We start from the raw sequence: 16735 nt of genomic DNA on the forward strand, positions 1-16735 counted from the left end.
ACACACACACACACACACACACACACACACACACACACACACACACAGCTTCAGACCCACCAAACCTACTAGAGCAGGAGAGAGGCAAGAGGCTTCCAGTCGCCCCCCCCCCCCACTCCTTCCCCTCTTGCCTTTCCCCATTTTTCTTAACAAATACAAGACTTCCGCTCTCCACCCTGCCACCACAAACCACAGCGTTCCTGCTGCCTGGCGGGGCTGGGGAGATTTATAGTCCTCAGTCAGGCCTCTTGGCTAGAGTTACAGGAGATAGTAGGATGTCAGTGAAGGGGTGGCGGGAGAAGGGACTTTCTTCCACGCAGCCCCCCTTTTAAAGTTCTCAGAACTCCTGTTGAGGAGAATCACCACACCAGCATCACCCCTAGGCTTCCAGGCAGTTGTGGGCCATGCAGGGGAGGACTTGGAGGAGAGAAAGGGGCCAGGTGGACGGGTGGAATGCCACAAAGGTACAAAGGGCAGTGTGGACTCTGCAGGGGCAAACTGGAGGAGAAGGGGCACCTCGGGGAGGTTGCCTGGCAGAAGGAATACATCGTGGATGGGGTCACATTGATTTTAGACACGACATCTTCTGTCTGGGCTGGCAGTGGTCTAGGCTGATGTCCACCTGGGTGTTATAATTTGGCATTTGGACTTGAACTTTGTACAGGTTGCTGCTATCACACACAGAATTGTTTTCTGTCAGGGAGATGGCACTTTTTTTTTTCTTTCTCTTTTAAACCTCATCTTTATTTTTACCAGCCGACTCTGAGGAGTAAGGTACCTATGTGAGAATTGGAATGACTAGCTGGTACAGAAGCTACCTGGCTTCTCAATCTGACTCGGTCACCACCCAGTAGGCCGGCTTCTATCATCCAGGTGGACGCTGTCCATCCTTGGGAAGCAACTGTAATTAATTCTAGGGCATCTCTGAGGCTTTCCCCAGCTCAAAACAAGACCAAGTTATCTACAGACCCAGTGTCTGTGCTTTTCGTGACTTAAGTAGGCACAGGTGGTGTGTGCTTTTCGTGCTTAAAGTGGATTAAAATGTCTTCCCCACCGTCAGCAGTGTAGGCCCTGCAGCTAGTCCAGGCTTGCCCTCACTTTGTCTTTCTGTCTTGTGCTGCTTATGGGGTCTCCTGAGCGTGTGTGCAAATGTATGTGTTCTGATTCTAGGAGGGAGAAGAGCTCCCATCACCACCAACCATGCCTGCCATTTTGTTTTGTAGATTCCCAACTTCTTCTGGAGCCTGGGGATCGGTCACACTGGTGCGTGGTGGCATACTGGGAGGAGAAGACTCGAGTCGGGAGGCTCTACTGTGTCCAAGAACCCTCCCTGGATATCTTCTATGATCTACCTCAGGGGAATGGCTTTTGCCTCGGACAGCTCAATTCAGACAACAAGAGTCAGCTGGTACAGAAAGTGCGGAGCAAGATCGGCTGCGGCATCCAGCTGACGAGGGAAGTGGATGGCGTGTGGGTGTACAACCGCAGCAGCTACCCCATCTTCATCAAGTCCGCCACACTGGACAACCCGGACTCCAGGACGCTGTTGGTGCACAAGGTGTTCCCTGGATTCTCCATCAAGGCTTTCGACTACGAGAAGGCATACAGCCTGCAGCGGCCCAACGACCACGAGTTCATGCAGCAGCCATGGACGGGCTTTACCGTGCAGATTAGCTTTGTGAAGGGCTGGGGCCAGTGCTACACCCGCCAGTTCATCAGCAGCTGCCCGTGTTGGCTGGAGGTCATCTTCAACAGCCGGTAGTCGTGTGGGGAGAATCGGACAGGACGGAGCGTGAGCCGGGCAGGCCACCATTCAAACTACTTGCTGCTAACCTTTCCCTCCCGAGTGCTTGCTCCTCATGCAAACTCTTTGGTCGGTTCTTGTTACCATTGTTGGTTTGTTTTGTTTTCCTTTCTCGTCATCTTATTTGTGTTCTGTTTGTCTTGTTCTCTTGAGAAATAGCTTATGATATGAATTTTGTTTTGTTTTTTTTTTTTCCTTTTGAGGTGGTGGGTGTGGTTTGGCAGGACACCCTGATATGAAAATGGGAAGCAAGCATTAGCACTGCCAAACACGGTATATGAAAGTGGGCACTGCCTTCCCTTCGGATCAGCATTTCATTTGTCAATGTGTAGGGGTGTGCATGAGCGACAGATGGGGGAAATGACATGCTTTTTGTGTTCTTTATGGATGTCCCCAGCTGAGAGGCTTGCAGATCCAAGCTGTGTGTCTCTCGCGCCCTTTGGACATGCTCAGTGGGGCAGAGGCAGTACCTGGGCAGACTGGCAGCAGGTGTTCCAGCAGCTGCCAAGCTCTGCTCCAGCTTGCCAAAGCCCTTTCCTCCCCCTTACACCCCCCCCCCCCCCAAGGACACGGGCCTATCCACAGGCTTCTGAGAAGCCAGCCTGCTAGAGGCTGAACCAGAACCAATTGTTTTCATCCCTGTCTTACTGCCTCCTGTCACCCCGCTGCCATTGTCATGTCTGTCTTTTTTTGGCCATCTGCTCCTGAGTCTCTCTTAAGATGGGCTTCCCAAGGGCTGCCGGGACAGCCCAGTCACAGTATTGCTAACCCAGTACCCTCTCAGGCCCGTCAGCCGGTCCCCTGCCATGACTTTTCATCAGGTTTCTCCCAGATTTGGGAAGTCAGCTCAGCATCCTAGCCCCAGCCTATGTGCTGAGCTCTATAAACCAACCAGGGGCATCCCAGGGAGGACCTGCCCAGTGGCCTCTCCTTCCTGCTGAGAAGGGTGTGGCCTGTCATAACAAAGGTACCATCCTAGGCTGACTCCCAGCAATTCTTTCAACTCATACACTCGTATGATACTTTGGCACTGTTCTTAGCTCAATGAGCATGTTTAGACTTTAACATAAGCTATTTTTCTAACTACAAAGGTTTAAATGAACAAGAGAACCATTCTCATTGGAAACTTAGCATTGTAGTGCTTTTGACAGAGAAAGGACTCCTTAAGAAAGCTGAGATTTATTAAAGAAAAATGTATTTTATGTTATATATAAATATATTATTACTTGTAAATACAAAGACGTTTTATAAGCCTCATTATTTATGTATTGTGCAATGTGTATAAACAAGAAAATAAAGAAAGATGCACTTTGCTTTAATATAAATGCAAGTAACATGCCAAATTAAAAAAGATAAACACATGATTGGTGTTTTTTTCTATGGGTGTTATCACCTAGCTGAATGTTTTTCTAAAGGAGTTTATGTTCCATTAAACGATTTTTAAAATGTATACTTCATCCATGTTGTTCAGCTGCTGCTTCTTTTGCTTGGAGGGCGACTGGGAGGTTTCTTAGTGGAGACAAAGGTGAATGAGCCATCTAGAGGACCCCCATCCCCCACCCAGGGATCCTTTTGTTAGGGGTGACCCAGGTTTCCTGTGTATTGGGAAATAAGGGAGCCTTGTGGCTGGTTGTTTTGAAGTTGGTGGAATTGAGAAAGGTGTCACTGGGTCAAGAGAAGAGCAGCTGCATCCTCGGGAACCAGGTTCCAGTGGCTCTCACTAGTTCCTGCGCTGACCCATCTTTCTCAGAGGGGAGGGACTTTGCCAAAATGAAGTCCAAGAGCTTTCCTGGGAACTGTAGGAAATGATAGAGGCTAAGTGTTCCATAGTGGTCAGAGGGATAACGGCCCCACATCCTTCCCTCTCAGGTGATGACCGAATCCAAGTTAAGCTCTTGTCCATCTGCCAAAGTGTCCGTGACTACAGGTTCAGCAGTCCTGTGGTCCAGCTCTTCAGGAACTCTTGACATGAGGTCCCTCTTAAATACTTGGCCTGAATAAGTTCAAGTGTGGTTTTTGTCCATGTTTTAGGTTCAGTATATTCATTCTGTACGTACATATACCACTTGTGTGCCTGATGCCAAAGGAGATGAGGTTTTTAGGTCCCCTGGTACTGGAGTTACAGGTCGTTAGCTGTCACATGGGTGGGTGCTGAGAATGGAACCTCGAGCCTGTGCAGGAGGGACAAATATCCTAAACTGATGAGCCATCTCCAGCCCCAACAGTGACCTTTTATCCTGAAAATGTTCACTGGGTGCCAGATGTGGTGTTCACCATGTGGGGGAATTACCATTTAGTCTTTCCCAGGACCCTCTGCAAGAATGGAGGCTTTGGGACGTGAAGGAGTCAGCTGTGAAGTGTGGTCACCGAGGTGGACTCTGTGATTGGACTCCGAGCTGGAGTCCTGTGATTGGTTTCCACTGGCCGGGCTATGGGAGCAGAGCCTCTGGGTTTTCCAGCCAAACCTGGCCTCGAGGAGGCTGGAATCGGGTGTAGAGTGTGGATTCTGGTCGGTGCCCCACTGGGTAGTGAGACCATCAGAACATTAAAGAGTCTGGTGTTAGGTGGAAGCTGATACCTTGCTTCAGAGGACACTACCCACAGTCTGCCCAAAGCTGCACTGTCAACCTCACTTGAGGGCGTGTTCTGGCTTGGTCTGGGAGGAGGGGGGAGGAGGGGGCGGGGGCAGGGTGGGCAGAGTTGTGCTAGCCTTAGCGTAGCCTGAGAATAAGAAAACTTGGTTGGGTTCTGACCAGTTTCTCTGTAGGTATACACCATCACCCCTATCGGCACAGGCAATTGCTTGGGGTTCCCCTACTGGGAAGTTAAGCTCTGATTTCGTCACTTACCTCATGTCTGGGTAGGGCGGGGCTAACATGACCAAGACAGGTGTATGTGTTTTCTTAAGTAAATTCTGGTTTAAAAGGACAGAACCCATTTGACTTCTGAGCTCAGTGCCCAGTGTTGGCAATGTTTGCTTCCACCAAAGGCTCTCCACACTGCAGAGGATGCTGGCCCAGAGTCTAGTCTTCAGAAGGTAAATGATTTGCCCCAGGCCACCCTGCTCTATAGAGCTTGTGGCTGAGGCTGCTTTACACCCAGGTGAGCCAGTATAGAGGGACAGGAGTCTCTCTCTTGGTCTGTGTTCTCAAAGGTTCAAAGAAAGTGGCTTCACGAAGCCCACTGCCATTCCAGGTGTGTCGAAGGCGAGTAGGGTGTTTCGGATATGGCTCCCAGTTACAGGTCTGGGAACCAGGCACAGTTGGGTTTGAGCACTCACGGGTGACTCAACACTTCTGACCCTCAACTTAGGAAACCTAAAATGGGCACTCTTCTGCCTGTCTTGTGGGGCCACAGTGGAGATTATTGAGAAAATCCTCTCAGGGCTGGCTGGGCCATCGGGGGGTTGGTAATTTAGACCTACAGGCACAAGAACTTAATTCCGTTCGGTCTACTGAACGATCAGTTTGAGGGAGTGGAGACGAGGGGTTCCCAACCTTCACCTTTGTCTAGAGCTGTGGGCAGGGCTGACGGGGTCCTCAGGGTCATATACACAGCAAAGGGCGCTGAGAGGAGACAGTAAGTGGACAGTGGAGGATGGCCAGCCCCGGGCAGCCCCTTCTGTTTAGGATGCCATCAAACTGTTGAATGTAGGCCAGGCAGGAAGCAAGGCCAACAGAAGCCATGGCTCGAAAACCAGGGTGGCCTGGCCTCAGGCGGTGTGGACGCAGGCTGCGCCGGGAACGGCCTGCACAGTACAGTCCCAGTTTCCTGGCGCTGGAGCAGCAGGCTCAAGCTGCCAGCTCAGCACTTTTCCCTCAGCCGGAAGCGCCCCCCCCTTCTGAAAGTAATGATTTTCTAAAAATGGATCCCTTCCCCTCCCCGAGCTGCAATTAATCTACTGAACACAAAGTGACCGCTGGAGGAGGCTTCTGGTGAGTTTGGACCAGTGTGAGCTCTTTGATTAATTCAGGGATGATTTAGTGATGAGGAGGGGTGAGGAGGGAGAGGGGAGGGCACACTGCCTCTGTGGGGACAGGCTGAGCCTACTTTGGGATCTATGTAGGGGCTGTCAGACCCACAAAAACTGAGCCAGGAGCCTCTTTCCAGCAAGTCCATACCAGCCCTTTCTGGGTATTTGAGAGCTAGGCACAGACTCCAGCTTCAACATCCTTTCATGAACACCAGAAGCAGAAGACAGATCTGGGGCTGCCATTTTCGTAGCCGCTTTGGAGGAAGGGATACTAGACATGGAGGACACTTCCTTGTTTCTGAAAGTTACAGTAAATGGTGACCCCCAGACCTGGTGCTTTCTGTTCTTCTGCGGGGATTTTGGTGGCGAGTTTGAGCAGAGCTCTGGCCCTATTGAGCACAGTGATTGAAATTGTCACCAGGTGTTCCAGCCCCTCTCCTGTCTTATCCTGCTAGGCTTTTCTTGACAGTATCAACATCAGTTGTGTTACACTGTCTATATGTTTGTCTGTTTATTATTTGTTTGTTGGCTTGGCTGCTGTTGGACTCCTTCAGCCTCGTGTAAGGTCTATGACGGTGGGGCGTTGCTCCCCAGTGTTTAGAATGACACCCAGAACATAGTAGTCATTGCAGGTACAGCTTGGATGAATCCATGCCCAGTGACTAATTTTCTAGATGGATAGGGGGAAATGCATTCACATTCCAGCCAAAATGCCCAAGAACAGTGGGCAGCTACTTACTTTCAGTTACTTAATGAAAACGAAAGGTGAATGGAAAGCTGTCCCTCTTAGGTTGGTAACAACCACCACAAATACCGGACCAGTCACAATGGAATAGCCTAGGTGCTGGCAAGATGGCTCAGCGGCGTAAAAGCGTTTGCTGTCTGAAGTGTTTGAATCCATAAGACTGTGGGACCTTTTAGACAAGGTTTTGTGTTGTGATGGTTATATTAATGTGTGATTGGCGTTCACATGACAAGCTGACAAGGTGTCAATTGTGCTGGATAGTTTTATGTCAACTTGGCATAAGCTAGAGTCATCTGAGAGGAGGGGCCTCAGTGAAGAAAATGCCCCCATAACATCAGGCTGTAGGCAAGCCTCTAGGACATTTCTTTAATGAACGGTTGGCGGAGAAGGACCGAGCCCATTGTGGGTGGTGCCATCCCTGGGCTGGTGGTCCTGGGTTCTATAAGAAAGCAGGCCGTGTGGAGCAAGCCAGTAAGCAGCACCTCTCCATGGCCTCTGCCTCCAGGGTTCTTTCCCTGTTTGAGTCTCTGCCTGAATCATGAAGAGTGATATGGAAGTGTAAGCCAATTAAACTGTTTCCTCCCCAAGCTGCTTTGGTCGTGGTGTTTCATCTCAGCAATAGCAACCCTAACTAGGACATCTTACATGATCATCTGAAGCTGATCCTAGAACCCATGTAAAGGTAGAACAAGAGACTCTGCAAAGCTGACTCCCTCTCTCCTCCACATTTATTCACATCACTGACATACACATGGGTGGTAGTAATTACAAAAAACAAACAAACAAAAAAAGCAGCTTTTATTTACAAAGCACTGTGGGTGAGAGAGATTCTGCAAGTTTTCTTGTGTGGTCTTTAAGGGAATGCTGTCACTTAGCCCATTTTACGGATGAGGATGTGGAGGTTCATGAGAGATAGTGGTGGTCTGCCACTTTCCAAGCCTTGCTGTGGGTCTTGAGCCCCACCCAGAAGCTGGCAATGCCAGTGGCTACAGGAGGGGCGGAGCTCTGCAGAGAGGGCTGCTCCAGGCTAGACTGTCCTGCCCCATCTGAGCAGGGACTGTAATCTTTGCTTCACACGGGCGTCATGTCATCAGCACCAAGCCTAATGACACACTGCAGCCAGGGAAATTACAGTGCCCAGGAGACTTGTCCCAGAGGCCCTGCCCAGGGTAATTCCAGAGCAAGGATGGATGCTGGGAAATAACAAAAACCAGGCAGGCTGCTGGCCTTAGGTAATGGAATGGCATGTGAGAGAAATGGAGGATTTTAGTTTACTTATGCATTTTTAAAAATTGAAAATAGTGAAAAACAGGCCATGTGTGGTATGGAGCGACTGTAATCCCAGTACTCGGGAGGATCTAGTTCCAAGACAGCCTGGGCTACATAACCACACTCTGTTTTAAACAGTAATAATTGATAATAATACCCAAAAGGTATAAAATGAGGAGTCAAAATTATCCATAGTCTCATAATTTAAACCATCTCTCTAACAATGCTCTCCAGAAGTGGCTGAACCGGAGACCCTGCATACTGCCTTTCTGAATGTAGCCTGTACTCATGAATCTATGCAGACATCGTTTCCACAACTGCAGTCAACATCCTGGACATTCATTTTCATAGGTGTCTAGTACTGGAGCTGAACTTGAAAGACACCAATATTCACTAAAAGATAGCGGCACTTTGCATTGAGTAGGAAGGACATCGTGGACTGGGCCACTCTCTTGGGATGGTGGTGGACATAGACTTGGCTTAACCGCTTTTAGAAAACACTTGGCAGGCCGGCTTGGCCAAAGCTAGTAACACTGGCATCTGAAATGTATTCTCATGTTTTTCAAAAGATGCGTAGAAGATTCTTCATAGCAACACTATTCCAAATAGCCCTAAGCTTGGAGCAACTTCAGCGCCTATCAAAAGTACAGCAGTGGTTTTGCAGTGCTCACCAAGAAGCAGGGGGGCCGAGGGAGCCGCGGCCATGTTGCTTAACGCATCAGGCACCCGAGAATGAGGGGATGAGGGAACTACACCAATAATCACTGGTGTGGTCCTGGCAATGCCAGTGCTGTGTTAAGGAAGCCACGCACCTCAGCTGGGCGAGGTGGCGCACGCCTGTAGTCCCAGCACTCAGGAGGCAGAGGCAGGTGGGTCTCTATGAGTTCAAGGCCAGCCTGGTCTACAAAGTAAGTCCAGGACAGCCAGGGCTACCCAGCCACACACCAGGCCTGGGATGGAGGTTAGTAGTGGACAGCTGCCCTAGTGGGCACAATTCCCTGTGTTTCTTGAATTGCATCTCCCAAAATAAAGGAGAATAAAACCTCCAAACCAAAAACCGTATGCAGGAGGGTCTTGCTTACCTAAAGTTCAAAATCAGGGAAAACTAATTTTTGTTTTTAGACGTCAGAAAGAGGACAAGAGGGGAGCTTCAGCTGCCGGCATTCTGTTTCTTTGTCTGGAGTTGGTCACATGTGGGTGCAGTTTGTAAAAATGATTTGTGTGCTTTTCTACACACATGTAATGATTCAGCTAGTCTGTCCTTTAATCAGTGGTAGCTGAGCAATGGGAGAAGAGGGGGCTAGGGAAACGGCTTAGTGGATAAAACCCACAGTGCAGTGTGCAAGCATAAGGACCAGAGTTTGGGTCCCCAGAGGCACAGAAATATCGGATGGACGTGGCAGCCTTCCTGTAATCCTAGCCTCAGGATGTAGACCCTGGGGTCCCCAAAGCAAACTGGCTGTTCAAGACTAGCCACTCTGAGTCCGATTGAGAGACCCTCAGTGAATAAGGTGGAGACAGACGTGATCAAGGATGATTTCTGACATCAACTTCAGGCCTCCATAAACACCCTCGTGCGTTTGCCTCCACACATGCGAACATGCATGCACACACGCACAGCACACAAGGGAAAATGGAAGATAAAGGAAAAAAAAGGAAAAAGTTAAAAACAGAGTCGTCCAGTCTCCTCCTAAAATGTCAGCCTCATTTCCCTAGGCTTGCTGCTTTTCTTCTCCTCCAGCACCTTGCCAGCTTCACTCAAAAGAGAAACTTCATTTCCACCGTGGGGCAGGGAGAGAATGTTGACACTTCTGGTTTGGGGCTCCCTGGGCCGTGGGGAGCGGTCTGTGTTGGGGATGAGAGGGCACTGACCCCAGACCTTCTGGGGTTGGGTAAAGAGCTTTGCTATGGAGGTAGGCGTGTACAGCTGGGTTGTGGAGGGGAGGAGAAGAGGAAGAGGCGCAGCAGGGGGGACCGTTCACATGACTTTGGAGGGCACTGGCCGACATCCTGTGGGCACACAGCTCTGTGAGATTGCAGCTTCCAAGTCCCAGGAACTCCATACAAGAACAGACACATTGGCAGTGACAACTGCTACAGCCACTAGCAGCTGAAGCGTGGTGAGCGCTTGCTTCCCTGTGCCACTTCCTCGCCCCTTGAAACACCAGTGTTCCAGTTGGTAGCCATGGAAATATTGGAGGGTGGCATATACCCAGGAAGCCTCCACCCTTACAGTAGCCCCCCCCCACACACACACACCGAATTTTGATTGGCGTCTGCTCATTTGATGACTGTGGGACCCTAGGGTACAAAGAGGATGTGGTGGGCTCTACATTGTCTGAGCAGCTGAAGAACTGGGCGTGAAGCCGAACTTATAAGCTGTTTCATTTTTCATTTGGGAGACACTCAAAATAGGTGGATCATTTGTTTAATATTTATTTGTTTTTGAGACAGGGTTTCTCTGTGTAGCCTGGCTGTCTTGCAACTCACTCTGTAGACAAGGCTGGCCTCAAACTCAGAGATCCACCTGCCCCTGTTGCGGTTAAAGGCACGCGCCACTGCCCAGCCTGTTTATTTCTTTTATTTTATTCACTATTTTAAAATCGGATAAGAGGCTGGGGATGTAGTGACAGAAGGTTTCAAGGACCTAAATTTGGTCCCCAGGACACAAAGACAAGTTTACAAAAGAGAAGGAAGAATCATTTATAAATCACCTTTAAATGAATAAAATCTCACTTCCAACACCAGCCATCACTGAGAAACTTAACTCATTTCTTTTTTCAGTCATTCTTACATTCCCGAGACATGCCAGGTGCTCATAGGAAACTTACTGCAGGAATATTTGTTATTACCGGAGTGTGGTTTAAATTGTTGTCATTTATTTTATGTGTGTAGATGGTTTTCCTTCATGTATATCTATGTATCACACGATTGCTGTGCCCATGGAGGCCAGAAGAAGGGGTCAGAACCCCTGAAATTGGAGTTATAAATGGTTGTGAGCCACCAGATGGGTGCTGGGAATTGAACCTGGGTTCTTCGGGAGAGCAACCAGTGCTCTTAACCACTGAGCCATCTCTCCAGCCTCAGTGTACGGTTCTGTCAAGTGTCCTGCTCCACCACTGAGCTTCATATTCTCTGTCTCAGGGCCTTTGTCTCTGCCGAGAGTTCACCTTCACACACGGCCCTCCTCTCCCAGTGCATTGCTTCACTGTCTCATGAAATTCGTCTCTCCTTTCGTTGGCTTACACAAATGACTTTGCTCTAACTAACACCCTTTTCTGCCATGGAAGGGCACAAAAAGGGATCAGTTAGCAGGGGCCAGGTGCCGACACCAGCTAGCTGAGCCTGCGGTCACCTTTGCCTCTCTACTGCTTTGGGAGAACCCTGTAAGGGTCACTGCCTTACCCATCACTAGGGGGTAGGATTCTACACTCAATGCAAGGTGGGTGGCACCCTTGTGTTATTTGTTCCCTCCAGTCTGAACGAGAAATAGGAGCAAGGAGGGAGGGTTTCGAGGCCCGCCAGGATACAATCCACAGGACATGCATTTTTGCTAATCTGATCACTGTCGCCTGGGCCCTGCCTGGGAAACTCTCCTTAGCTGGGTGTTCTGGAAAGGGCACAGATCAGCTTCCTGCTCTCCCAGCTTCCCAGTGGCCAGCAACTGGCCCATCAGATGCCCCTGTCATTTCGGAGTCAGGATCTGGCAACAGCAGCACAATCCCGCAGAATCATTTGAGTGGCGAGTGGCGGCCACGCTTCTAGGGCAGCAGCAGGGAGCATGGTGCTCACTGCTGGTGTCCGTGGGCAGAGGAGAGCCACCTGGGGCTCTGTGACAGGCCACTGTAGTTCCCTAGAGGCCAGCTGGAGGTGTGACACTCACCCTTGTTGCGGAGAAACTCTTTACCTTGCGTCTGCGAGTCCTTTGTGGGCTCCCTTGGGGCTTTTCCTTTGGTGCTTAATTCAGCCACAGTAATGTTGTTTTAGAACTAAGGGGACTGACCCTGGATGGAGTTGGTGGTGGGCTGGGGCACGGTTGAAAAACCATTTCCCCCGGGACAGGAGGCCAGGGCACGTCTGTGCCTTACCACTTCGCACAGGCAGAACGGTAGTTACTTCAGCCTCCGGGACTATTGCAGTAGGACCCAGCCTGGAACTAAAAGCATCCTAGGCAAAAGCCAGGATCCTGAGGACTCTGCTGCTTCCAAAGACAGGCCACTGTTGAGAGCAGCAGGGCTGGGAAGCCTGGTTTCCTCCTTGTTCTCCTGCCATTGACCCATTATGAGCTTGGGTAAGTCCTGGTCGCCAAGGGTCAGTGTCCTTCCCAAGACACCTCGGTGCGTGCATGAAGCTGATAGGCCTTTCCTGGATCATGCTTTCTACTGGTGTAGCACTAGGTCCCAGGGATGCCCACCTCTGAGTCCCTTTGCCTCCCTGACAGCATGTCTCTTGCTCTTCACAAGGGTGTGTGCAGAAAGTGTGGTTGGCGGGACCAGAGAGCGGCTGACTGTGTCAGTGTAAGATGGGGGCTGAGGTCCCCATAGTATGTTTCTCCTCTGGTCCTGCCTGGTTTTTCTCTCCCTCTCCTCTTCAGAAAACTCAGTTAATGCTTCCTTGGTCTTTGTGGAGCAGGCTAAACAAGGGGAGTGACAAAGGACCACGAGCAGGGTATGAGCAAGGAGAGCAGAAGACAGAGCCCGAGGCAGCTGGCAGCCACCTTCTGGAAAGCCCCCCTCAACTGAGCCCCGTGAAGGCCAAGGAGGCCCCGTCTCCAGCCCATTTCCCTTGAACCGGAGCCAGCGGTCCTCACGCATTACTCACTGGCGGGGCGGCCCTGGCTCCCAGCCAAGGAAAACAAGCCTCCAGCTTGCCTGGGGGCTGGTTGGCCTGGGCTTGGGAGCGGAGGAGGTGCCCACGTTACAATACAACCGGCTTGCTTGGTCCTCCTGCTGCTCAAGCCAGCCTGACTCAAGGCTCAAGCTCTGCCCAACCCTCTCTAGTTGAGCCTGATGGTGTCCGAGGAGCTGACCCTGCTGAGACTTTGCCCTGGTGCTCCCAGGGACACTTCAGTGGTCCTCTCTCTATGCCAAGGGAGAGGCTGTGACGGCCACCTAGTCAGCCGTAGCGTAGCTTCTTCACCCAGTGGCTGCCGCTGACTGGCCCTGCTAAGGCAGAGGTAAAGGCAGAGGGAGAGCGGCCCTTCCCCATCTCTGCATCTAGTTCAAGGGCATCTTTTCCAGTGACTGGCTTTAGCACGGGATGTTTGTTGGCACCAGGCAATAGATGGCTTGTGGAACTTCTTGAAGGATGGGTCTGGAAGCTCTGCCGGTTGCAGAGAGGAGCAGCCGTGTCATGGGCTCCAGCTCAGGAGAGGAGATGATGATGCATTTGAACACAGGGGCACAAAAGAGAATGGGAGTAGAGATGGGAGAGGGATGAAGCTGCTGCTTCATTTGGACATGACCTTCACAGTTTGTAAGCCTAACCCCACTCTTGACCATCTACACATACATCCACTCACCTGTCTGTGCACACCACCCACGCAGCTGCCCATATGCACCTCCTGCTACACACCGTCCATCTACCCACATATTCATCCACCCACCTACCTACCCGTCAACACACCTACTCATGCACAAACCCACCTACACATACCAACCCACAGGTATAGCCGTTCACGTACCCATCTACCCCTCACCACCCACCCAGGTACCCACTTACCCACCTACACACTCACCTCGCTATCAGCACATTCATCTATTCATATGTTTATCCATTTGCCCTTCCCACATTCTCCCCCTCCCATCCATCCACACGAACCCCACACATCTATTGAGAACTTGTAAGTCAAGTCTCACCTGACTCTTACATACACAACCTGAGACCTGAACTTGACCCCAAGGGAGTTCTTCATCTTGGGGGAATATACATACAAACATACACATGTATGTATATAAATATATAAATGCGTACCTCATGGAGCTGCCCACTGCTGTTTTACAGTGAGCAAACCTAGAGTTTTAATATCGATGCACATTTCTACTTCATAGTCAATACTTAGCTTCGTCCATCCCTGTCCAGTAGCGTGATTTCCTCAAGCACTTTATTGAGATGTAGTTTTCGGGACATACAATCTGCCCACATGAAGCACACGGTGCATCAGCTTGGGGTGTATTCGGTGGTGTTTCATGAACAGCCACCGCCACTTTTACTTTGTCACCCCTTAAGAAATCTTGTGTGCTTTAGCTCTTGCTCATGTACTTCCCTGTTGCTCATCCTTTCCTCACGGCCACCCCAGGCCTAGGCAGCAACCAGTGTGTCTCCTCTCACACCATTATGCTCCCTGTGAAGCCCCGGCTGGCCTCAAACTCTCAATTCTCCTCCTCAGCCTCCCTGGAGCTAGGAGTACAGGCATGGACTTCCTTGTCAGGCTTGTTAGTGACTGCTTGAGTACAGCCATCCTGGTGGATGGGCCATGGTGGAGTTCTCATGTTCATCCATCTTTCTTTCTTTCATTTGTTTTTTTCAAGACAGGGTTGTCTTTCCCTGGCTGTCCTGGAACTCACTCTGTAGACCAGACTGGCCTCAAACTCACAGAGATCCACCTGCCTCTGCCTCCTGAGTGCTAGGATGCCATCCCCCCCGCCCCGCAACTGTTTCTCCAATTCTCCAGATTGTCCTTCACTTCTTTAAATGTTTCCTAGTTTTCAGAGCATGACTTTTCTTGTTAAATTTTGAAGTATTTCATTATTTTTGATGCTATTGTCATTCTTTTTTAAAAAATAATTTCTACTTTTGGATTTGTCTATTAAGTTTTGAGAAAGTGTTTCCAGGGTGCAGTGTTGTGAGGGTGCTGGGAGAGAGCAACGAAAATGCTTTGAGAAAGCTGAAGGGCCAAGGGGAAGAAGAGGACTCTGGCCTGCCTGCAAAGGAGTCCTGCAGGCAGCCTTGCTCCCTGCTCCTCCACAGTTTCCCTGCCCACGAAGGCTCCACTCTGTTCTTGTCCCTCTTCCTACTGTCTTTCTTCCCACCCCTTTACTATGCTTCTCTAGGAGACAAGTAAGAAGCAGCAGGGCCTTTTAGGACTGGGACTGTGCTAGACCCTGTCCATCTAAAGATGGGGAACAAGAGAAGCAGCAGGGCCCTAAGTTTTGGTTCACTTTCTCACTGTACCAACTATCGCCTTCCTGTTACTGCTTCCGCCTGGGCCTCTCACCCTAACCAACTGTTTCACAAGCAGGACGGTTGCTGTGGGCCCAGCCAATCAGAGGTTGAGGACTCCAGACAATCAGTGCCAGTCTGTGCATTCCTCTCCCTTCCCTGGGGCGTCCTTCTCCTCCCTGATGTCTGGAAGTCCAGCTCCTCATCTCAACCGCAGCTTCTCCTTGAGCTCAGGCCCTGTGGCACCTGGGAGCGGCCTGGAGACCCCAAAGGCACCATCTATCTTCTCCAGTACCAGAATCCCTGGGGCCACTGTCCCCACGTCACAGGTCAAGACACAGAGGGATGGCTCAGGCAGGGTGCACTTGGTGTGGGCCTGGTGGGGTGGAGGAGGGGTGGGAATGCTAGAATTGCTGTGACTCCTTTTGATCCCTCATACAGGGGCCTGTGTATGTGGTGTGTACATACCTCACCCAGGGCTGAAGTCCAGTTCTGAGAAGGGTGGGCATGCATCTATAGGTGCCAGGACAGTGACTGGCTAATCCTGCCTGGTAGGACACTCTTCTTTGTGGCTGGAGAGAGGCTTTAGTGTCATGGGTAGGCAGACTGCCCTCATTGAGGGGTCTGGCCGCAGGGCTGAAAATGAAACTGCCATATGGTGAAGAGATGATGGTGAAGAATTTGGTGGCCAGAGCATGGCCTATGGCCCAGACAGCTGGGATGAAAAGCATCTACCAATCAACCATGTGATATTAGGAAAATGACTCCATTCCTTTGGCCCTGGTCTTTCTCAGTGATAGATGGGCCGATAGCCAGGCCTGAGATACAGTTGGGAAGTTATCGTTGAGTGACCCTTTCAAAGGAGGATTGTTCTGTGCAATTTAGGATATTTATCAGCACCCCAGTGTCCATTCTTTAAACCCTAGTTTAAACTCTCTACCTCCAGCTGTGGCAACCAAAAATGTCTGCAGGTGTTATTAATGAGTGTTCCGTAACTGACAAGTATTGGCTTGGATGAGTCGGTGTATTTAGTATGTCTAGAACAGCACCTGGCCAGAGGCAATAATGTAGCCATGATTACCATAGGGACAAAAGCAAAAATAGAACATTTTCTATATTCTTGAGGAGTGGAGAGTGGAATCTGAGAGTGGAGAGTGGGATGAGGAGGACAGATCCATCTTTGTTTTGTTTTGGTTATTCAAGACAGGTTTTCTTTGTGTAGTCCTGGAACTTGTTCTGTATACTAGGCTGGCCTCGAACTCTGAGATTCGCCTGCCTCTTCCTCCTGAGTGCTGGGATTAAAGGCGTGAGTCACCATTGCCCGTGTGTGTGTGTGTGTGTGTGTGTGTGTGTGTGTGTGTGTGTGTGTTGGAGACAAGATTTCTCTGTGCCCTGTCCTGTCCTGGAACTCTCTCTGTAGACCAGGTTGGCCTTGAACTCAGAGATCTGCCTGCCTCTGCCTCCTGAGCATTGGGACTAAAGGTGTGTGCCAGGACTGCCTGGCTGAGACCATCTATTCTTAAGGAATGTCATCAATGAGCTGGAGATGTGGCTTAGCTATTAAGAGCATATAGTGCTCTTTCAGAGGATCTGAGATGGATTCCCAGTATTCAAGTGCAGGGGTATCTGACATCACTAGCCTCCAAGGACCATACTCGTGTGCACCACTCCCAATATGCACACATAATTTAAAAAATAAAATAAAATTAGGAAAATGTCATCAGTGGAGTTGGGGCATGGTTCAGTGGTAGAGCTCATATCTAGCATGTTGTTGTAGGCCTGG

General features: G+C 50.2%; 1 protein-coding gene across 2 annotated transcripts in view; it reads left to right on the top strand.

Annotated features, from left to right (window-relative positions):
- The window catches only part of Smad7 (SMAD family member 7), a 26272-nt gene extending 23011 nt beyond the window's left edge, over positions 1–3261 (top strand). For both annotated transcript variants that reach the window (XM_055622879.1, XM_055622880.1), the window contains exon 4: positions 1224–3261. In XM_055622879.1, the coding sequence (XP_055478854.1) occupies positions 1224–1762 (539 nt within the window). In that variant the 3' untranslated portion in view covers positions 1763–3261. The remainder of the gene's footprint in view (positions 1–1223) is intronic.
- Positions 3262–16735: the final 13474 nt, after the last annotated feature.

Source organism: Psammomys obesus, unplaced genomic scaffold (assembly GCF_907164565.1).
Source record: "Psammomys obesus unplaced genomic scaffold, mPsaObe1.curated_primary_1811, whole genome shotgun sequence".
Taxonomy (NCBI): domain Eukaryota; kingdom Metazoa; phylum Chordata; class Mammalia; order Rodentia; family Muridae; genus Psammomys; species Psammomys obesus.